General features: G+C 38.9%; 1 protein-coding gene across 1 annotated transcript in view; it reads right to left on the reverse strand.

Moving 5' to 3' along the window:
* Positions 1 to 9,226: 9,226 nt before the first annotated feature.
* The window catches only part of LOC126161515 (globin-1), a 316,997-nt gene continuing 301,398 nt past the window's right edge, over positions 9,227 to 24,825 (reverse strand). Inside the window, exons 4-5 of the mRNA XM_049917420.1 lie at positions 23,956 to 24,181; positions 9,227 to 13,007 (exon numbers count right to left, since the gene is read on the reverse strand). Coding sequence (XP_049773377.1) covers positions 12,849 to 13,007; positions 23,956 to 24,181 — 385 coding nt within the window. The 3' untranslated portion in view covers positions 9,227 to 12,848. The remainder of the gene's footprint in view (positions 13,008 to 23,955; positions 24,182 to 24,825) is intronic.

Genomic DNA, 24,825 nt, shown 5'->3' on the forward strand with positions numbered 1-24,825 from the left:
GATTTTTATTAAAGTTGCAGACTCAGTTGTTTTAACACTTAATTGTAAGCTAAATCTGTCATCAGCTTGAAGGTTGGTGTGAACACCACACTGGTTTACTAAGTATGGTCTATGCTGTTGTCGTGCTCCGATGGTCTCCTCAGATCTTCCAACTTACGTACCCAATTAGTTATATTGAGACCTACAGTTTGACATGAATTCTCAACTGCAGTGCAGCTCAGCACTCTTCAGGTCAGCTACCTTTGGGGAGGTGAAAGAACTGATGAAGGACAGATAACAATTCTAGAACTGACTAGGCTCAAACTGCAAATCTTTGAATCTGTAGTTTGGCACTTTACCATTGAGCTACTGAGTCATGCAGTAAAGTATAAACAATATAGGATATGACTAGTAACACAAATTCCATCTTACAATGAAACAATATGTCTACAGGGAAAGACACCCTTGAGCAGTGGCAAAGCTAATGTGGGTAAGCTTACCTCACATATACAGGAAATCCGCATGATGATTCTTCATGGCAGCAAAGTTACCAATCATATTATCTTTAAATTTCTGATCACTTGTAAGTTGTTTAGCCAGCTTTTTTTGTATGGGAATTATTCAGAGAACTTTACCCATCATTTGATAGGCTTTTCTACTTTGCTATATTTTGACTTTCTGGTGGTAAATATTTATTTCAGTCAATATAAATGTTTCCCAACTCATTTTGCAGTTGTTATTTGTTGAAGAATGAGTTAGTTGTGAGAAGGATGTTCAGTTTCATTGTTTGATATTTTTATTTGCCATTTCCAAACTGGTTCTGATCAAGCAACTCTAGAAACTGAATATTCAGATCTCCAAAACACATTTCCATTTGTACTATCATGTTACCTGCATCTTAAGGGACTGAAAGTCACACTCACTAACTCTTATTTCATTGTTAAATTTGTTGTTGTAACTTTCAATACATGAGGTCACAGATTCTTTTTTTCCCCCAAATCTCATATCCTTTAACAAACTGAGAGTGGTGGTGATTTCAGCATCACACATACAAATATCATATGCAATTTCGTGTTGAAGAAGTGCATAGAAATGGTCACCATATACAATTATTTCTGTGTAAAGGCAAAGCAGGAAAAGGAACTAAGTTTATTAAGAATGCTAAGGAAACAAGAAGCACTGTTGAACAACTATGTATCCCAATATTTATTTTCTGTGGTTACATTTTGGAAAACATTTTTTAACTCATGGTATTTAAGATATATTATCTGAACAGCTTGTAAATTTAAATTCCAATGTGTAGGACATGTCTGAGACAGTCTGAGTCCTTTAAGAGTTGTGTTCTCATTGAGGTCTTTCTAAAAAATAAATTGAGTGTAACAAGATAGTAAATGAATCCCTAACTGATTTCATGTTTTTAGAACAATGTAACAGCAGTAGATTAAATTTGTGAGCTTAACAGTGCAAAAATATAGGTCATGAACATTTTTGTTTAACATAATTTTGGACCCCTCCATGTTTACCTGCCATTCCTGAGGCTTCACCTTTTGTTTGGATCAAATCCATTGAGTACAATTTCTGATACACCCTTAACAGTTTTGTAACTAGAAACATTGTGAAAACAAATAAATCTTTCTCCTACAGTCATCAGGGGAGAGCAGAGTGAAATGTGGTGGTGAAGACCTAGCTATGCTTGAGAGTGCCAAGAAAACATCATTGACAATCATGTATTTATTAGGTACTAATACAGGACTGTCTTTGAAAGTGCCATGCCATAGTCAGGCTGGCTGAGCAGTACCTTTTCAGCACCACCAGTACAGCAAAGCGTCAGGTGGCGGCTGTTACATCATGGGGCAGCCACTGACATGCAGACCGTAGCAGCCTCCAGCTCTACATATTGATCTCCAAAATGCTCTCAATGATGTAAAAGATTTGCACACAAGTTTCTCTCCCCAAGTCCAACTGAAGTACTCACTGGTATGAAGGGGCCAGTTCTCAGCCCCCATTTAGGAGACAGAAGCCACCAGCATTGGTGTCTCCCACAGGATCAGGATGTGCAGCTGCAGTGGCCCCTCTTCCCCCCCCCCCCCTCCCCTCTGGATGGACAGTGTCCAGGTCACGCAGGTCAAGCCTCCAGCAGTCCAGAAGGATGATGGCAGCCTCTGCACCCCATCAAAAGTTGACAGTAGCAGCGTCCTTCCAGCCAGACTCGTGGTTCCACCGGGTTGACCCCCATAGCCTCCCCTCTCACTGGATAGCTGCAACTGGAGCTAGGGCTGAAACTATGCACTGGTCAGTTGGCAATCAGTGTTCAGCAATCACACATTTGTAAATAAGCGTGAGATATTTATGGTGGTGCTTCCAGTGCACTCTATGGTGGTGGGGGCAGCTATCATATTATGTGTCCAGGTTTTTCCTCGCTGTTGACACTCCTAGTGACTTCAGACTTTCATAGCTTCACCTTTCAGAGGCTCTTTTCTGCTAGCCCGACACCCGAATACTTAGTGGTGGATTATACGCAGCCTTCCATATGAAGCTCTGCTTTGTCACTAGTATGACGGTATCTCTTGGCTTCCATGATGTTATGATGCTTTGCTTCCAGACTTGGCACTCAATCATTCCCCCATTGTGCGATAGTCTCCATGTTTGCCAAAACTCATTCAACACTTCGCCCTTACTGCCAGTCTACTGGTTATTGATACAGGCTTCGGGGAGACAGTGGAACTTCGATGAACTTTTAGAGTTTACCTGAGGCGTAACTGTGTGATCATTAATTACATTGGTAACTGAATCTAACCCCCCCCCCCCTCCCCAAGATCCAGGGTCATAATATTTCAGAACAACTGAGAGGTTTGGTTTGGGAGAGAGGATTATTCATGCTGAAACATGCAGAGAAACATAGACAAGTGTGTGATTGATTTTATTACATTGGAGGTGCACAGCAAGTCTTCTGCTGTACTCAGCAATGACGCTGTGCAGTGTGCGTAGGTGAGCACTAGTCTCAAATGCCAGAATCTGCAGTGTCAGTGCCCGGTACCCCAGCCTTGCAGAAGTAGCGCTCCTATTCATGCCATGGCTAAGTGGCTGCCGCTTGCGTTAGCTGTGCCTGATAGCCCGGAACATGGCTGACTGCTCCATCAAACGCAACTCATTGACTCCATATAGAGTGCTGAATGGAAGCAGCTGACCTCCGCCATCGTAACGAGCCTTAGCAGCCCCAGCCCATCTGCCCAGAGCAGCTCATTCAGTGTTTGCACCTGCAACTTGAACAGTTGTTACTTTCTCCAGTTCTAGATCCAGACAGAGTGGCAACATGACTGTCCCTTTGGGCCTCTGGGCTTGCTTAGTTATATGTCTTTTCCGTACATCTCTGATGTAGTTCCTCTGGAGGGGACAAGTGGGATGCTCTTCCATAATTACATCATCAGCTTTTCTCAGTCCGCTGTGGCCCGTACACACAGGTCACTAGGTGCTGTTGTAGCTGTAATGTATGGGTTCTTCAAAGCACTTCAGTGCCCTGTGCTCCTCTGATTACTTCACATTTCTATACAGTACCTGCCAGGCAATGCCTTCTGGCAAGTGGGTAGCAGCATAACCTGTCTTGCAGAATCGTTTGCAAAATATCAGTATTGCCCGTGCCTGCCATCCGATGTGCCAGTTGGTCCCCATACTACTGCTACCAGCCATAGCTGTACGAGATTTACAAGAATCTCCCAAACCCACACCTCATCTTATTTGTTGCACACCAGTTTGTTTTGAATTGTGCTTGTAGTTCCTTTGAACGAAGAAGTTCTGTGCAAGTGATCATGAATAAACTGTTCTGTTGTAGACAAAAGTTCCAATAATTCAACTTAATTCTCTTTGTTGGAACTTTCATCTTAAAAGCGCTATTGGAATTCAAGTTCTTGCTTGCCCAAGAAACAGACATCATCAATGAGTCTCTTGGTTATGAGTATTTTGTTTCACAATCTCATTACATTTTATGGCTAGAAGTTTGGCCCTGCAGAAATTGGATGTTCAATTTGTCCATGACCTTACAACTGAAAAACCTTGATTCAGAAGGTCCTTGTTTAATTCTGATGTCTCCCAGCTTTTCTGTAAAAACTTTTTGTCCCACATAGTGTAACAATACAGTTTATTTTCACAGAGCTGCCTGTATGCCAAGCATACTTTTTACACCAAGAAAATTTTAATGTAAGTGTAGTGTGAATTGCTTACCTCTATAAACATACTTTTTCGTAAGTCCAGCTTGAAAATGGTTTGTCATCTAATTAGTGATATAGAGATACAAGGGTTCTCTCTGCACAAACCATAATATAATGAGTTAATCATGTAACCCCATGAATTATACTACTAAAACAGGTTTTGTTAATCAAGGACTGAACAGCACATGAAATGACAGAGAATTTCACAGATGAGGCAAGCCTCAGTCTCATGCTCCTGCAATGCGCGTGACTGCCTGCCATTCTGCCAGCTGCCATGTGAAAACAAGAGGCTATTTGTAGAAGCCTCCAGTGAACTGTTAAACTGGAAAGCATGCAAAATGCGGAGAACTTCCAACTTATGGATGGTTTGAATGAAGCTGCAATAACATACAAAACATTTACACTGTTTTCAGTGCATTGTTAGCTTCTAACTCTTAGGTTTTCTTCAAATCTTTGTGTAGGGTAAGCTTCAACAGCCTCTGAAGAGCTTCTCTGCTGCTTATGAGTAACTGAACCCAAGACAGAGAGAGAAAGCACTTCTGTCCAACAACTACAATACTTCAGCATGTCACAAGACTAGGTTAGCTTCATATCATCTACTGACTATTGATGTGAAAAATGATTACAAGTTGGAAAATGCAGCTGATATCAGCCTATCTGATTGTGGCTAATTGTGAGCATCTGTCTCATCAATGAATGCACGCAGGCACACACTGGGCTTCTTACATGTCACAAAATGGTTTTCTGAGAGTTCTCTAATTATGGGGAAACTGCTGACATCAGACTCAACTGCTGTAGGCAACATATTTCTGTACAGAATTTACTGTTCAATCATATGCATCCATTTGTTTTACCTGCAACATTATGGAAAATACCTGTAGCGTCAGCAAGACATTACACAACTTCATCACTCTTTTGAGAATGATCTACAGACTTGAACATGTTTGTGTCATCCCCCAGGGAGCTTGAGTTAATTCCTATTGAAAACATTTGTAACACCACTGAATGTGATATTCATCCTCTGGATCCAACTCTTAAAATGCCTATGAGGTTCTTTAGCAGATATGGAAAAGGATAGCTCCATAAACAGGTTTGGAGTGTCAGGGAGTCCCACATAGTGAAGTGTATAAACTATCAAAGAGATGGAAGTCAATGCCATATACTACTAGATAGATGTGTGTACTTCACTTGCTCATGAGATGAATTGAATTGAATTTTATTTGATCCTGTAGGATTATGTGGTGTCCAGTGAATGTACATGTAATATAGGACATGAAAATTCATTGCCACATACTTCCTAAGCATTTTTCTTACTTTCTAACACCATTATAAGTAACAAGATATACAGATTTAATATGATAAGTACTCTTCAACACTGTAAAATTCCTTTTCTGCAAGATAGTCTTTGAGGTTCTTTGAAAACTTAGTCACGTACATTGTCACATAATTTTGTAGGCAGAGTTCTTAGTAGTTTGATACCTGAGTACCAGGGAACTTTCTCAAGCATTGTCAGTTGGTGGGATATGCTTCATATGTCATTCTTCCTCCGTGTGTTGTTGGTGTGTACACTAGCATTTGTTGTCCACTTTGTACTATCTTTTGTGGCACATATTTCAGTTATGCACAAGGATGTAAAAGTTAAGATGCCTAGTCCTTTGAAGCAGTTTTTGCATGTTTCAGAAGTCTTTCTTCTTAATATGACCCTGATTGCTTGTTTGTAATGTGAACACTCTTTTTATTTCTTGAATGTCTGAGTTTCCCCACACTATCATTTCATAGTGCAGGTGTGGTTGGATCCGTGATATACTGTGCACAGATTTGTACATAATTTGTAACATGTATTCAAAAAAAAAAAAAAAAAAAAAATTAATCACAAAAAGAAAGCAGAGGGAGACCAAGAAGTGCTTCTATACAAACAACAAAATAGAGGTAGAACAGAAAGCAAAATTAAACAGAAATAATTTTCTTTTGTATGTGATACTTAAATTTGCAGCCACCTCAGTACAACAAAGAAAACACAAGAGAGTAGGGACTAATTCAAACCTATGAATAAAGGAACAGACATCACTGGATGTTATGCTGTTTCACTACATTCTACAGGCTAGTGAAAGAAGTACAGCAACTAGCAGAAATGAAATAAATAAGAAAAGCTGGAATGGTCATGAAGATTGTTCAGAAGCCATCTGTTAACCAATCATAGCTGTCAAGACAAATCATTTACAAATTAAATGTAGCATGTGCTAATGCCTTAATCTGATAACATAATGTTCCATATAACAATGTTCCATATAACAACATTTTACATTTAACCTGACTTCATATTATGTCATACAAACTACAGAGTTACTCTGGTTTAATAACATTTTATAATGATCGGCTTAATAACGTTTTATAATGATCACTTTTCCAGAGCAAAAACGAGATGTCTTTTACAGTCTTTACCCCTAGTGATCATCCCTTGATGTCATTTACGAGGGCAATCCACAAAGTACATTACATTTTCGTTTGTGTCTGTTAGGGGCGAGGCTAGCGCGGCCATCTTGGTGTCATGGCATTTCGTCGCTCAGTCGGCATCTTGCTGTGCTAGTGAGAGGTTCGTGCTGTACTCTGTTCAGTTACTGTGACAGTTTGAAATGTCAGTGTTAATTGAAAATGCCGCAAAGTGTGAAGTGCATGCTGTAATAAGGTTTCTGACTGCAAAAAACTGCACACCGATATAAATCTATCAGTAGATTTGTGAAGTGTATGGGAACAACATAATCACTGAAGGTGGAGTGTGTCAATGGGTCATAAAATTTAAAAATGGCCGAAAAAATGTTCATGATGAAGAGCAAAGTGGAAGACCCAGCATAGTGACTGCCGAACTTGTCGAAAAAGTCGATGCCGCAGTCCGTGAAAACCGTAATTTCACAATAACGGAACTCTCTATGAGTTTTCCACAAATTTCACGAAGTTTGTTGCACAAAATCATTACCAAAAAGCTCGGTTACCACAAGTTTTGTGCAAGATGGATACCAAAAATCTTGACAGAGATTCACAAAAATCAGCGAATGGCTGCAGCGTTAACTTTTTTGGATGCTTACGCGAAAGATGGCGACTAATTACTCGATCGCATCGTTACTGGTGGTGAAACATGGGTTAAGCATGTGAACTGCGAGACGATATTGCAGTCAATGCAGTGGGGGCACACAAATTCCCCCCCCCCCCCCCCCCCCAAAAACCCAAGAAATGCATGCATACAATGTCGGCAAGGAAGGTGATGGTGACTGTCTTTTGGGACAGAAAAGGTGTGATTTTTGTGGATTTCCTGGAAAGAGGCATTACAATAAACTCTCAAAGGTATTGCCAAACTCTGCACAACCTCAGAAGAGCAATACAAAACAAGCACAGGGAAAAGTTGGGCTCAAAGATCTTGCTGATCCACGACAACGCCTGGGCCCACACGGCAAATGCCACTCGTGAAATTCTTGAATCTTTTAAGTGGGAGTTGTTTCCTCATCCGCGTATAGTCCCGACCTGGCACCGAGCGACTTCCACTTATTCCCAGCAATGAAGAAGTGGTTGGCTATGCAGCGTTTTGATGACGACGCACAGCTTCAAGAAGAGGTAACCACGTGGTTGAAGGCGCAGGCGGCCTAATTTTACGACGAAGGAATTTCCAAGCTCATCCATCGCTACGATAAGTGCCTTAATTTAAATGGCAACTATGTAGAAAAGTAGTATTTAAGTGTAGCTTTCATGTGTATATAATAAAAAAAAATTCCAATACTTTATTTATTTTTATTCCAAAACATAATGTACTTTGTGGATAGCCCTCATATATTCCCTTACCCTCCCTGTAGCTACATCTCATTCCTAATGATTCCCTGCTCCTGCCTACATCAATTCAGAAAAGCACCCCTTTCAATAGCAAAGACAAAGCCTCAAGCAACATATTGATTGGATGTTTATTGCAATAAAATGTGCTGCTACAAATTTATTGTCTTGCTCATAGAGAATGATACCAGTTTCTCCACTTGACAATATGTGGTACTTCCATTCTCACATCCATCACAATTCAATTATGAATCATTGTACAGTGTAGTAAGTGTTTCTCCAGAGGAAGGCACTGAACCATAATGAAATTTTCAACTTTGGATAACATGCATCATTGTCAGCTGCAACTTTTGCACAGGCTTTTATGTAGCTATGACTACCAACCAGCTTTCAGCTTGAACGGATGGCTACCACCAAATTGTGGCCAAGAGCGTAGTTGGCCGTACAGGAGCAATGGCTGCCTCTCAGCTGGTGGTATCTGGATATTGATCCCCCTCCATGCATACCAACGTTTCTGAATTGTATGAATGGAAAATATCCCTCCAGCACATTCTTCAGTTCCACAACTCATAATCTCCATTATCTCCATCTGCACCAGGTTTGGTTCCACACCCACCCTCTATCCCAGTTTCCTTTTCTCCATGCCAACAGCTTTTTGCCATTTTACCTATGTTTCAGTTATCTGCCTATTAATGAACATCCTTATCTTTCTCTGTTTTCTATCAAACTGTTCTCCATGCTACTCGACTATTGCATCCATTTTCTTCATTTGCCACATAACTGCAATTTTGCTAGCAACAGTGCAAGCCATTTGTTTCATGCCTCTACTCCATTCTCTTATTGCCTCTCCCTTCCTTAGCTGTCACCACCCCTTCCCTTCAACTCTCCCTTCCTCTGCCATTCTTCCTCTCCTAACCGACTCCGCAATTTCTGTCTCTGGATGTGCTGCAGTGCTGGCTGAATGAACCACAAGTGTTTCGTGGCAACTCAAAGCAGGGTATTGTCCAAAAACTTTGTTAGAAAAGTAGCTTTATTTACATGCTTGTCTACAATTCGACATCCAAGGATAAAGGGAGTGGTTAATTTTTTTTTTATTTTAAATGCATCTGTTAACCACAGAAAAAGTTTATACAAGATACATTTTCTAGTGTAGTCTTTTCATTGCAATCACAAGAGCAGGTTTTGATTGTATTCATGATTAAGAGAATAATATTTTAGGCAAAAAGTAATAAAGCAAGTATTTATTTCCATTAATTTTACATCTTTCTATAATTACAAATGTACACAATTAATTTTTTGTGGTTGATATGACATTTTTCATATTCAACAATATGTTCTTATATACCATAAAACAAATTTTCAGATCCCTCAACAATGATTGATACAAGTCAATAAGAATGTTTTCTTACATGTTCTGTGAATAACACACCTTTTTTTTCCACTTCTGAGGCACTGTTGATTGTTTTGATGTCCTAATAAAATTAAAAACCCACTAGAAGGAAAAAATATATATACATACATACAGTGTAACTCATGGCTAATATACCCTTCTGTTATTTATTGTGAAACAAATGAATTTTTGTCCTGTATTATATACGGAACTCTATCTTCTTCAATAGATGCCATAATATTTCAGTTGTTATTTAAAGATCTGTAGACAGATACTAAAAATCTTGAGTGACATTTAACCATTCAGGTCATATTGCCCCATACAGAACTACTCTGTTTTACTGTTTCTAAAAAGACGATATTTATTGTGCTTCTGACAAAATGAAACAGTGAAATGAGAAATGTGATTCAAAATTCATTTTTATTTCTCTCTTTTATTGCCACCCCACAACAGAGCAATGAGTCCAACATATTTACGAAAATAATTGGTGGTATGAGAGTAGTATTCAAATACATGGATTAAATAGCTGTTCTAATGATAATATATTAACTTTCACTTTGCACGCAAAGCACTGGTCTGATCTACATAACATACTGAACATCAGTTGTAAGACTTCAGCACCCAATAACTTGATTTTGTAAACTATTCAAAACTTAAGTCGGTGACCCCAGCATACCTAATTTGCAGTTATTTGTAGAATGAGGTCTTACAGTATTCTTGGCGTATAGGAGACCAGTTCAGTTGATTGTGTTTAATTTCATCTTCAATGTTCCTAAAACTATCAGGAAGGTGTGAGAGTTATAGCACCAGAAATACAGAAAAGTGGTTTTGTAAATTGTCATCTTCCAATTATGGACTAACTGCAATCCTCAAAATTCAAGAATGAGAAGTAAACACCCTGAAGCTCATCATCTGACTAAGGATGGTCAAGACTAAGATTTAACAACCACACTTTTCTACATAGAGAATGGTTATATGTGCAAGTTACCATGATATCTTTAAAGGGTTCCTCACATTACCCAAAGCTGAGGCTGATGAAACTCTGAATGCTGTTGCATTCCAATTGAACATTCTCCTTTATAATTTACTGTCACTGTTCATGATTATCTCCACTGTGAGTTACTGGGATGGTGGGTCAGTAGAGGCTCATTGCATTTGTGGAATATGATACCAAATGACCTTTGTGGAATTATGTCAAGTTCCTTGTTTAGGATGAAAATCATAAGTGTGCATCAATTGCATAAAATAATGATTAAAGTGCACAGTAGTGTCATAATTGTTACTCAGCAGACAGTTTTTTGCACTCTGGCAGAAGTTTTTTCTTTGTAGACCGGAAGAATGATCATATTGAGTTTGATTGACTTATATACGACAAAAATTACTTCTTGTTTTTGCACACACACTGTATTGCCTAATCTTTGAAGTAATAGTTAATCATAGAAACTACCAGGAAATGTTTACATTACACCATGCTATCTTTGCATACTGAGTACTAGTTCTCCATTCTTGCCCTTTGCTACTAACACATTTGCTCAATGTATGATCTATGACAACACACTGATTTCTGGCTGTTAATCAGTCCATCACACAGACATATTTCTCAGGATCTCATTCTCAAAATTACATTTTATATGTACTAAGAATTGATTTAAGAAAAAAGTTAAATTTTAAAGAAATGAGTACAAGCACTATATCTGCAGAATCCATTTCTTACATGTGCAACTGCATCAGACTTGATTGTAAATATAATTTTAATTAAATATTGAGGAGAGCAAACATAGCTCATAGTTTAGAAAAATGCATATCGTCCCTTGTTGAAAAAAAAAAAATAATAATAAAATAAAATATCAACAGAACCGTAAGGTAGCAACCGTTAACAAGAGTCCAATTCTAAAGAAATAAAAACAGTGATATAACAATTGATCCTCTTGTAGAAGGATTCAGTGACACGCACCTTGTGCAGTAACTCTTGCAGAATTATGTCAGTTCAAATAATGGATCTATGAAAGTGAACTGAGGTGCCAACTGACATTTTGTTGGAACTCCCCCCCAACCTGCTGAGCCTGTCAAAAACATCTCCAAACAATAATGTGTACTACTAAACATGAGGAAAGATAAAGCCCGTAGATATTAAGGAAGTGTGGTTGAAATGTTTGCAAAAGATAACATTAAGTAAGCTGAATTCCATAATTAAAACTGTTTAGGATCATTATTTTTGTGTATTCAGAGATATTTTTCATCTCTTATTAATTTTTTTTAATGTAGTCACCGAACATAGTCCACAGTTAAATATACCAGCATTTTAAATTATTATAAAATATAATAGTAACACAGGTTTAAAATTTTTCATATTAGTCCATGTAAACCAATAACTATATCAAATATCATGTATATGAGACTCATGAAAACTTTTCTACCAATAAAAATTGTGCACTAAATGCACAGCTTTTTACTGTAATACCAATAAAATTTATGCTGTGAAAACAGTGACGACATACGAAGGAAAAAAATGGAACAAAAAAGGAAAGGATCATCTTATTAAAGTACTATAGCATTATCCTGTAGGTAAACAAATTCAACATGAATTAAACAAGGTAATTACTGATAAAAGTTAATACCCAAGCATACAAACTTCCAGGATGATAAAATCTTGCTTACACAGGTTATGTCCTTTAGTCAAAATATGTTGCTGGATAAAGTATTAAAATGTTAAAACTAAACTAAATTTTGTTATAGTAAGAACAACTTATGGCATGTTCTGCTTTCTTCATATGATAGTAAGGAAGCAGGACCACTAGAGCCAATTGGGGCTAATTATTTCTGTTGTATCAGACTCCAAAATATTCTCTCGTTAGGTAGATATTTCAGGCATTTTGTTCTCCTGATTGTCACTGAAACTGCTTGTGTATTAATAACATTTTTAATCTATACAGAATATTACACCTTCACAAGAAGTGTATCTAAGTACACAGAGCAAAAATCCTTGCCATGTCACTGAAGTGGGTGCAAAATATATTGTCTTTTAAGATAAAATGGTTCACATTTGACTCACTTCTCATTCCTCTTCAGTCCCTTTTTTGAAATCCATTTATCCTGATGTGAAACTCATCTCCTCACTAGTGATTCTTGATTATTTAAACATTGCACAGTTGACAGATGATTGTGTAAGCAGTGTCTTTTCTTGTTTCTCCAAAATATTTTCCTTGGTTTTGTCCATAAGAAGAGTTCTGTCAGCTGTGCTAAAATCAATGGCATGCAACACAGTCTTTCACAGTATTAAACGTTATGAAAATATGCCTTTGTTACAACACTCTGAATTCTCATTTGACCCCTTCTCTTGTCATAAAATTATAAACATCGTAAAAGTGGTCTGAGGAACAACTCTCCAGTTGTGACAATGCTGTTGAGTGTAGCACTGAATTTCACATGGAAATGTTGTAGCTGCTTTGGGTGTCTGCTCAAGAGATAACATGCTGACTTTTCTGGACCTCATTCAGAGAGTTGATCATTGTAGAAAATGCTGCATCAGCAATTTTCTCCCATGCTTTGATGCACTCTGGGGTCATCTTTGCACTGAGTTTCTCTAGCAGAAATTGAAAGAAATCCTTCTTCAATGCCTGTAACATATGCCAAAAATTACAAATTAATTTTCCTGTATTTGAAATTCAATACTTTGCAAAAATAATATTCATAATAACACAGCTACAAGAAGAAAAAAGGCAGAGTTCAGCACTATTTTATTCTACAGAGATTTTACAGGGTGTTCAGAAATTTCCATTACAAACTTCTCGTAGAAGTGAGTCAGTACATAATATTTCAAATAGGAACCAAGACCAGAAAAGTACTGTTTGGATCGGCATATAGTGCCTATTCTACCTCTCTGACATGGGTTGTGCCTAAAAAGTTACTTGTAAAAGTGGTTGTGTTACCAACATGTTTTCAAATGGTTGTAGTACAGAAACAGTACATGTCTGGACATGAATTCCAGTTCAAAATATGAGTCCTAAAAGTTCCGGACACCCTGAATAATTTTTGTGTGTCTTGAGTTGTCTTGACCAAAAGGTGAAATCAATATGGGCAAATCTTTGCAGCATGTTTTTTAAGCAGTTAATTTTTATTATTAATTAGGACAACAAGTGAAATTATCTGATGCTCATCTGAAGGGAATTAAGGCCAAGACAAATTCACAGTCCCTAGTTCTAACTAACATACAGTGACTCAGCATACAGCCTACATACAGCACCTATTTCTTTGCTCAGCCCCAAGTGTCATGCATAAAAATATTTTTTAATGTACCATGTATAAGGTTTCGAAGGTGCCAGATGATATTTGTGAAGCTGATAGTGTGACAATTTTGAGTGAAAAGGTTTCTACAATAATTAACTAAATTTTCGATTAGTATGACATTATAGATGTTTGAAACACATACATTTACATTAGCAAAATGTAGCTGCTGATCAGGAATCTCACTTCTGACTCCATATTTAACTTTTAACTTTCAGTGGTAGAAGCTTTTCTAACAGCATCAAACATTTTTACACAGACTGAGTAGTATGAGGAAACTGAAAACATTATTGTGGAGTTTCAGCATGCTCCATTGTTGTCAGGCTTGTATTGCTGCCAGGGGTGTTCATATACCAAACTGAATACATTAACCAGTTGTTGCAATGTGTGTGCAAATCTGTTAAGTTGGAAAAAATGAAGAATATTTTCGCCTACTTTTATGTATGTTGTAGTTTTGTATGCTTTAGGTTGTTTCTACTTTGCTATCTGCTATTTATATTGTTTTGTTGCAAAATAAATGCTACATTGTAAAATTTCCATTTGTTGCTTCACTTTTGGATACCAGTGTGCATGTATACTCTGCATACCACTGTGAAGTGTACGGCAGAGGGTACGAGAGTGGTTTGAAAAGTTCTCAAAACGGAAAAAAGTACTTACATCACTGAAAATTTTTTATTATTCAATCTAGTCTCATGGTGTGGGTTCCTGTAGTCATGTCCTAGTTCATGAACCACGGGCAACGTATGAGTGGCCAAGTAAGTGGTCTCGACAGTCGGGATACCAGTTACTTTGGAATAAGGCTGGGCATCTCGGACATATTCTGAGTCATGGTCACCTTTTTTCTCATACGGCAAAGACTACCAAATCCACTGGTTAGTCCCTCAGCCGTTAGGGGTAAAACCCAATGGGACTCGGGGCAAGTAAGGCTAGCAACCTGCTTCCCTGGTACTTTAAATATGATGCTGGCAATAATCAGAGCAAAATGCCTCGGACCATTGGAGGTGACGGAGTCTCACCTCTAACTGACAAACCAGGGACTCCTAAGATACGACTTGGCAAACAAATGGTAATGAGATGGGGAGCTATTAATATCAATGGGGGCTACTCTGGGAAGAAGGTAGAGCTGGCAGAGGCTGCAAGTAAGATGAGGCTGGACGTTTTAGCTGTTAGTGACATTCGGGTAAGGGGTGAGAAAGAAGAGGAAGTGGGAGAATACAAGGTCTACCTGTCAGGAGTCAAAGCAGCACAATGGGGTGTAGGGCTTTACATCAGGAAAGAAATGGAACCCAGCATAGTTGCAATAAGGTATGTAAACGAATGACTGATGTGGATAGATTCGACAGTGTCTAGCAAGAAAATTAGGATTCTGTCAGTATATTCGCATTGTGAAGGGACAGATCAAGATAAGATGGATAGTTACTATGAGGCACTCAGTGATGTAGTTGTTAGAGTAAAGGACAAGGACAGTGTTCTGCTCATGGGCGATTTTAATGCCAGGGCTGGAAATCGAACAGAAGTGTATGAAAAGGTTATGGGTAAATTTGGAGAGGATATGGAGGCCAACAGGAACGGTAAACAACTCTTGGATTTCTGTGCCAGTATGGGCTTAGTAATCACAAACTCCTTTTTTAAACATAAGAACATTCACTGGTATACTTGGGAAGGCAGGGGACCCAGATCTGTCATCGACTATATAATAACAGATCAGGAATTCAGGAAGGCTGTGAGGGACACACGTGTATTCAGGGGATTCTTTGATGACACTGATCATTATTTAATCTGCAGTGAAATTGGGATTGTGAGGCCGAAAGTGCAGGAGGTCAGGTCCATATGTAGGAGGATAAGAGTGGAGAAACTTCAGGATAAGGAAATCAGGCACAAGTACATAACAGCGATCTCAGAAAGGCACCAGTTAGTTGAATGTAGTCAATTACAGTCATTGGAAAAGGAATGGACAAGGTACAGGGACACAGTACTAGAAGTGGCTAAAGAATGTCTTGGAACAGTAGTGTGTAAAAGTAGGATGAAGCAAACAGCTTGGTGGAATGGCAGCCTGTAAAAGGAAAAAGAAGGCGTATCAAAAATGGCTACATACCAGAACCCAGGTAGACAGTGAAAGTTATGTTGAAGAAAGAAACAAAGCCAAACAGATAATTGCAGCATCCAAGAAGAAATCGTGGGAAGACTTTGGAAACAGGTTGGAGACTATGGGTCAAGCTGCTGGAAAACCATTCTGGAGTGTAATTAGCAGTCTTCGAAAGGGAGGTAAGAAGGAAATGACAAGTATTTTGGACAGGTCAGGAAAACTGCTGGTGAATCCTGTGGATGCCTTGGGCAGATGGAGGGAATATTTTGAAGAGTTGCTCAATGTAGGTGAAAATGCGATCAGTAATGTTTCAGATTTCGAGGTAGAATGGGATAGGAATGATGATGGAAATAGGATCACATTTGAGGAAGTGGAAAAAATGGTCAATAGATTGCAGTGCAATAAAGCGGCTGGGGTGGATGAAATTAAGTCGGAACTCATCAAATACAGTGGAATGTCAGGTCTTAAATGGCTACACAGGATAATTGAAATGGCCTGGGAGTTGGGACAGGTTCCATCAGACTGGACAAAAGCAGTAATCACACCAATCTTTAAACATGGAAACAGAAAAGATTGTAACAACTACAGAGGTATCTCTTTAATCAGCGTTGTGGGTAAAATCTTCTCAGGTATTGTTGAAAGGAAAGTGCGAGTATTAGTTGAGGACCAATTGGATGAAAATCAGTGTGGGTTTAGGCCTCTTACAGGTTGTCAGGACCAGATCTTTAGCTTACGGCAAATAATGGAGAAGTGTTATGAATAGAACAGGGAATTGTATCTATGCTTTATAGATCTAGAAAAGGCATATGACCGGGTTCCTAGGAGGAAGTTATTGTCTGTTCTACAAGATTATGGAATAGGAGGCAAACTTTTGCAAGCAATTAAAGGTCTTTACATGGATACTCAGGCAGCAGTTAGAGTTGACAGTAAATTGAGTTCATGGTTCAGAGTAGTTTCAGGGGTAAGACAAGGCTGCAACCTGTCTCCACTGTTGTTCATATTATTTATGGATCATATGTTGAAAACAATAGACTGGCTGGGTAAGATTAAGATATGTGAACACAAAATAAGCAGTCTTGCAATATGTGGATGACTTAGTTGTGATGGCAGATTCGATTGAAAGTTTGCAAAGTAATATTTCAGAGCTAGATCTGAAATGTAAGGACTATGGTATGAAGATTAGCATCTCCAAAACGAAAGTAATGTCAGTGGGAAAGATATATAAACGGATTGAGTGCCAAATAGGAGGAACACAGTTAGAACAGGTGGTCAGTTTCAAGTACTTAGGATGCATATTCTCACAGGATGGCAACATAGTGAAAGAACTGGAAGCGAGGTGTAGCAAAGCTAATGCAGTGAGCGCTCAGCTACGATCTACTCTCTTCTGCAAGAAGGAAGTCAGTACCAAGACTAAGTTATCTGTGCACCGTTCAATCTTTCGACCAACTTTGGTGTATGGGAGCGAAAGCTGGGTGGATTCAGGTTACCTTATCAACAAGGTTGAGGTTACGGATATGAAAGTAGGTAGGATGATTGCAGGTACTTGTAGATGGGAACAATGGCAGGAGGGTGTCCACAACGAGGAAATCAAAGAAAAACTGGGAATGAACTCTATAGATGTAGCAGTCAGGGCGAACAGGCTTAGATGGTGGGGTCATGTTACACGCATGGGAGAAGCAAGGTTACCCAAGAGACTCATGGATTCAGCAGTAGAGGGTAGGAGGAGTCAGGGCAGACTGAGGAGAAGGTACCAGGATTCGGTTAAGAATGATTTTGAAGTAATAGGTTTAACATCAGAAGAGGCACCAATGTTAGCACTGAATAGGGGATCATGGAGGAACTGTATAAGGGGGGCTATGCTCCAGACTGAACGCTGAAAGGCATAATCAGTCTAAATGATGATGATGATGATGATGATCTAGTCTCCTTGTAGAATTATGCACTTGGTCCAACAATGCCCCAGTGCCTTGATCCCATCTTGAAAATGAGTTTCCTCCAGGCCTGAAAAATAGTTGCCAACTCCAGCTATCAATTCTTCGTCTGAAGTGAATCTTCATCCACCAAGACAAATTTTCAGTTTTGGAAAGAGATGGAAGTCTGACGGAGCCATATCAGGCGAATACGGTGGGTGTGGCAACAATTCATACCTTAGTTCATGTAATTTTGCCGTGGCAATGGCACATATGTGCTGACGCACATTGTCTCAATGGAAGATGACTTTCTGCCTTGCTAAACTTGGCCTTTTTCTCATATCTTTTGTTGCAATTTCTCCTGGATGTTAGCATACTATTCTACAGTAATTGTTTGGCCAATGGGGAAATAATCTACAAACAGAATCCCCTTTGCATCCCAGAACTCTGATGGCATGACCTTTCCCACCAAAGGAATTGTCTTTGCTTTCTTTGGTGGTGGAGAATCAGTATGTTTCCACTGCTTTGACTGTTGTTTTGTCTCTGGGGTATAGTAGTGCATCCAAGTTTCATCTGTGGTCGCAAACCGGTGCAAAAGAGCTTGTTTGTTTCTCCTAAAACGGGCCAATCATTGTTCCGATACGTCCATTCTCTTCCGTTTTTGATTCAGCATCAAGAGTCGTGGCACCCATCTTGCAGATATTTTTTTCATTTCTAATTATTCAGTTAAAATGTGATATACCCTTTTAGATGACATCTGGCAAGCGTGAGTAATTTCAGGCGCTTTCATTCGGCGATCCTCCAGGAACATTTTGTGCACTTTTGCAATGATTTCTCAAATTGTGACACATCTTGGCTGACCACTGTGTGGATTATCATGTAAGTTCCCCCAATCAAATTTAAATTCATTTGTCTGTTTGGCAACAGCTGAATATGAAGGCGCAGAGTCCCCTTGTGTATTCTGGAAATTGGCATGAATGTTCTTTGCTTTCATACATTTCTTTACAAAATACTTAATCACTGCTCGAATCTCGATTTTTTTCCACCTTTGCAAATAACTATGCAGGAACAACAACAGGGTTAAGTCACCACCACAGCTTTCTTTCAAGAGTACTGACGTGGCACGTGTCTACAGGCAGTAGTCCAATGAATATTACGTGAACAACTTGTTGTGCTAGCGCTGACCTCTCATGGTGATTCCAAGAACTTTTCAAACCACCTTCGTACATCTAATTGTACCATTTATTATGGTTTCTTCCTGTAACAATCACATATAGAGCACAAGAAGAATGATTGTTTGAATGCCTTTGTGCATATAATTACTCTGATCTTATCCTCATAATCCCTATGTGAGTAATATGCAGGGGGTTGTTGTATTTTCATAGAGTCATCATTTAAAGTTGGTTCTCGAAACTTTGTTGGTAGACTTTCTCAGGATAGTTTACGTCTATCTTCAGGAGTCTGCCAGATCAGTTTTTTCAGTATCTCTGTGACACTTTTCCATGGGCCATACAAACCTGTGACCATTCATGCTGCCCTTCTCTGTATGTGTTCAATATGGCCTGTTAATCCTATCTGGTATTGGTCCCACACAATTGAGCAATATTCTACAACTGTTCATATGAGTGATGTGTAAGCAATCTCCTTTGTAGACTGAGTACACTTCCCTGGTACTCTACCAACAAACTGAAGTCCACCACCTGCTTCGCCCATGAGTGTGTCTGTAATACAATTTAAATGATGCTCTTATTCCCTGATGTGTTGATGCCGGTGACTGTGCTGTGATGTTATTTTTCAACAAGATAATGAGTGACCATGTGTTGCTCATACAGATACCTGTGTGTCATGATTGTATAGGCTCAGTTGCAGGTGAAGTGGTAGTTGACTTTGTCTCACTGATAGGATATTGGAAAAACTTATTTACAATGTAGATTGCTTACAAAACACATGTGCAGTCTATCACAGATAATGCTCAAGAGCCTGTGACTCAGCTCATACCATATAGGACTAATGGAGAGGTTGCTGAATGTACAGAAAGACAGCATGAATGGTCACATGTTTGTTCTATACACAGTGCAGCCTGACAGAGGAGCTGAAAAACCTGTACTGGCAGATTTGAAGATAGGCACCACCTATCCCATGAAAGCTTACTTACAAAGTTTGAAAACAACAGTATTAAATCATAAATATAGGCATTTACTACAGCCCAATATATATATCTCTTTCTTAGGCCCTACAAAGATAAGATTAAATTAATTACAGCATGCAGTGAAGCATATAAGTAGTCATTCTTTTCACACCATATATGTTTATGGAATGGAAAGAAATTGTAATACGTGGAATAATGCCATGCAATTCACAGTAGTTTGCCATGCATGAATATAGTTGTAGATGATACTGTTACATCGGCAAGTGCACGTCTTGCAGTGTATGTTGTGAAGTTGTTGCAATAGGTATTTTTCCACTGTGAAGATGAATGCATATCATGGCAAGTATACCGATGCTGTTGAAAAAAAAATTGTTTCATTGTAATTGTATCCAACCATTTCTTTAACTGAAGAAGAGCTTTTGTATGAACTGTCCAATGTGGCACTCCATTTTGAAAAATTACAATGAATAGCATATTTGGAAAACATACGTGCCTTCTTTAAAATTATATTTTTTCAGCTGCCACACACAATGCTGCTTATTGTTCTTTATGTGGATATTTTGCAAGATAGCTGTAGCAGTTATATATAATTTTATATTGCCCACTGACAAGCAACTAACTGGGCAAATCAATATTGGTTTTAGAGTTCAATCGAATGAAACTGAACTTCCACTTTCCTCTCTTGACTTGCAAAAGACTCTACTACTAAGCTATTCCAGTGTCTACATGTAGCATATCTTTAAGTCACACATGCAAACTAGATAACTAGCAAGGTATTTTGCTTAAGTTTGCTGTATAGTTTACACTTTAATTGTAAGAGAAAAATAAAAAAAAACACATACTACAAAGCAATTATCCAAATGGGATAGAAATCTGTAGATGTGATTTACATGTACAGACAAACAAATAATTACAGTTTCAGAAGAACTGGATATTTATTCCAGAGAAAGAACTTCACACACTGAGCAAATCAATAATACTTTGGTCCATCCCTGGCCCTTGTGCAAGCAGTTATGTAGCCTGACAGTGATTGATAGAGTTGTTGGTGTCCTCATGAGGGGTGTCATGCTAAATTCTGTTCACTTTATGTGTTAGATCATCGAAATCCCAAGTTGGCTGTAGGCCCCTACCCATAATGCTTCAAATGTCCTCAACTGTGGAGAGATCTGGTAACCTTGCTGGCCATGGTAGGATTTGGAAACCATGACAACAAGCAGTGCAAACTGTCACCATATGTATTCGGGGATTATCTTGCTGAAATGTAAGCCACAGATGACTTTCCATGGAGGACAACAAAACGGGACATAGAATATAAGCAGTCATTGTTAAGTGACTGTAGAAGGATGCAGATGATTTAGATAAAATTTCTAGTTGGTGCGATGAATGGCAGCTAGCACTCAATGTAGAAAACTGTAAGTTACTTCACATGAGAAGAAAAAACAAACCCATAATGTTCAAATACGGTATTAATAGTGTGCTGCTTGACACAGTCACATCAATTAAATATCTAGGCATAATGTTCCAAAGCAATATGAAACGGAATGAGTGTGTCAAGACAGTGCTAGGGAAATGGTAGACATCAGTTTATTGGAAGAACTTTGGTAAAATATGGTTATTTGTATAGGAGACCACACATAGGACACTAGTGTGATCTATCACTGAGTACTGCTCAAGTGTTTGAGATCTGCACCAGCTCATATTAAAGGAAGAGACTTAAGCAATTCGGAGGCATGCTGCTAGATCTGTTACCAGTAGGTTCGAATAACCTGCAAGTATTATGGAGATACTTTGGGAACTCAAATGGCAATCCCTGGAGATTTAGGCAGCATTCTTTTTAACGAGTACTACTGAGAAAATACAGGGTACTCTCCACCACACAACATATTTTGGCTTGCGAAGTATGACTGTAGATGTAGATTAGATGCCGACGTACCGCTATGCTGTACGGGTGCCAGGGATGACAATTAAGTGAGTCCTATTATTGAAAAGAAATGACAACCCAGACCATTATTTATAATTGTTAAGCCTTATGACAGGCAACTGTCAGGTTGGTATCCCATACCTGTCTTGGATATCTCTAGACACGCCTCCACTGGGCATCGGGGCTCAATTCGACTCGTCACTAAAGACAATTCTGTTCCACTCAATGAGATCTGAGGCCAAAGACATGTCTGGAGATGCCCTGGACAGCAACGGAATACCAACCTCACAGTCGCCTGCAATACAGCCCGACAAGCAGAAGCGGTGGTCTGCTCTGCCATTTCATTTCATAGCAGAACATCTTTGTGTGTCATCTGTGGCATCCTTACAGCACAGTGGTATGTCAAGGATATTCTACGAGTACATCATTGTCTCTTGCCCTTCATGGGAAGCCATCCTGGGCTTACATTTCACCGAGATAATGCCTGCCTGCACATGACAAGAATTTCTACTGCTTGTCTTCGTGCTTGCCAATCCCTACCTTGGCCAGCAAGGTAACCAGATCTCTCCCCAATTGAGAATGTTTGGAGCATTATCAGCAGGGCTGTCCAGCCAGCTTGGAATTTTGATGATCTAGGGACAGAATTTGGCACGATATTCCTCAGGAGGACGTCTAGCAACTCGATCAATCAATGCCAAGCCGAATAACTGATTGCTTAGGGGCCAGAGGTGGATGAATGCATTATTGACTCACTCAATTCGTGAAACTTTTTCACTTGAACAAATCAACCAATTTTTCTGAAATTGTCATCATTTGTTTGTCTGTACATATAAATCGCATCTACTCATTTCAGATCTATTCGGATAATTCCATCATGAGGCATCTTTTTCTTGTTTTAGAGTGTACATGAGATATCATGATTGATTAAAACAAATCACTTTGCAGCATGGTAAGCAACATTCATTTTTACTAAGGGTATAATGTTGGCTATACGCAGATGGGTAAGAACAGTAACATAAATCCCTCACTTGTAGAGAAACCAATGTGAGATAGTGAACCAAAGACACTAGATAGCAAGTAAGTTATTATATTCAATAACCTATTGGTGACAAGACAAAATCCAATATTGTTCTCATGGCAGTACTACAGTAGTGGTGCTCAGTTGTTTTTTACATGTAAAATGTATAATTACATATTGTGACTGCCTTAAATGAATATACTGAAGAAGGAAAAATATGTTTGATGAATATAATTTAATGAATGCCTGAATAAGAGAACATTCAATGTCTAGAGCAATTACGCAGATGTTAAAACTGCTATGAGCAGAGGCACCTGCCATCAACTCGCTCATCCCGTCGTCCCAAATTCCTCTAAAACCACCTTCATAAACCAAATTTAAGTCCTGCTCAGCCAAACAGATAAAACATGTCAGTTCAGTGGAAATTTCAAGAAAGTGACAGCTTGTAATGAATACTGAGTAATAAAAAGTGGAATCAAGTATCATTGGATGTGAAATCTCAACACTATATTCTGATTTACAGCTAAACTAACAAACTGCAGCAGCTACCCTGCTCCATCAGGTCCACTCTTGGAACCAGTACAATGAAAACATCAGATATGGCCCACAGTGAACATTTTACACTTTTCTGGTTCAACTGAGATAGTACTGTATTTTTAAAAAGTCTCTTATTAATTGTGAAACACCAATTAACTAAACTTATTTTTAGAACATAGAATCTTTTGGGAATTAAGGAATGAGAAAAGAGAATTGAGTTTAGTTAAACTTCTTGTCAGTGCCAAAGTTGCCATAACGTAGAACACAAGCACAAAGAGAAAGGAAATGGGGTATGGACTTTTTTTGGGAACCATCCACTGAATCACTCCAAGGCACCTGTAGACAGTATTGATAACATAAATTGGGATGCTGGAAGGGAAATTTGAGGCCTGATCGTCCAAAAAATGAGATCATGTTGCTAGATGAAGGAAAGGAGGGAAAAATGAGACATGTACGGAGTCATAAGGTGAAGTTTATTTGGAATTGAGTCCGAGACCTTAAAGCAAAAGCAATGCATTAGTCGTTTGTTTTGAGGCAGGCATCTGGAGATAGAAGGAGAAAAGACATACAAATTTGGCAGCTGTCACCATTTGCAAATAATGTTCTTTGGTAGATGAAACTATATGCATTGTGATGTTTTGCAGTCTGTGGGCTACTAACCAAGAACTCTGCTTCTGTAATCTTCCTTCGGCCGTGGTTCTCGCCCTGCTTGCGCAGCATCTCAATCATGACCTCAGGGTCATCCAAGTGGTCCACAACAGCAGTCAGTGCATACATGACGCTGTTAGCATGCGCGTGGAACTTGGGGTTGGTTCGCAGGTCTGATATGGGCACGTCCTTGAAGCTGGTGAACCTCTTCTTCGCCTCAGGATTGTTGGTAAAGAACCTGTGGAAGACAACCGTATTGGTAACTGCAGAAATATTGTCCCTGTAGCCTTTAGCAATGTAACAAAGTGACTTTCACTCCCACAGATTTAATCAGAGGGCAAGATAAAATCGTCTCAATGAATGCACGTATTTTAGGCAAATTGAGTGACGTCTCAATCATTAAATTTAAAGTATCTCAACATTTTGAGGAACAAAAAGCACATCCCTCACAAGCACAGCGACAAACAGTGAAAGGTAGATAATTTCTAAATCGTCAATTGCTACCATCAAAGAAACATGTGATAAATGTGTTTCACATTCTTGGCGAACTAGGGAGAACTTTTTAAATTATTTAACGTTTTTATTTTAGAATGTGTTGCAAAAAACTGTTGGAACATTGAAGTCATCGAAAAGGCTCCAGAAATGGAAGTTCACTAATACAGGCCTCTAGTTCAAGTCTGACAACATTGTTTCTGAATAGTAAACGTCTGGAGAGCATTCGATTGTTATCCAACTGCACTACACTCTTAACTACAGGAAAACTGGTTGTGTCATGCAAACATAATCGTACCATGGATAATGGAAACTACTGAACCTAAGGAACAATGGCAGAGTTGAAATGTCACTGACGTCAAAAATATTATGAGCAGCGTTGTAATTATG

The sequence above is a fragment of the Schistocerca cancellata genome, chromosome 2 (genome assembly GCF_023864275.1).
Source record: "Schistocerca cancellata isolate TAMUIC-IGC-003103 chromosome 2, iqSchCanc2.1, whole genome shotgun sequence".
NCBI lineage: Eukaryota > Metazoa > Arthropoda > Insecta > Orthoptera > Acrididae > Schistocerca > Schistocerca cancellata.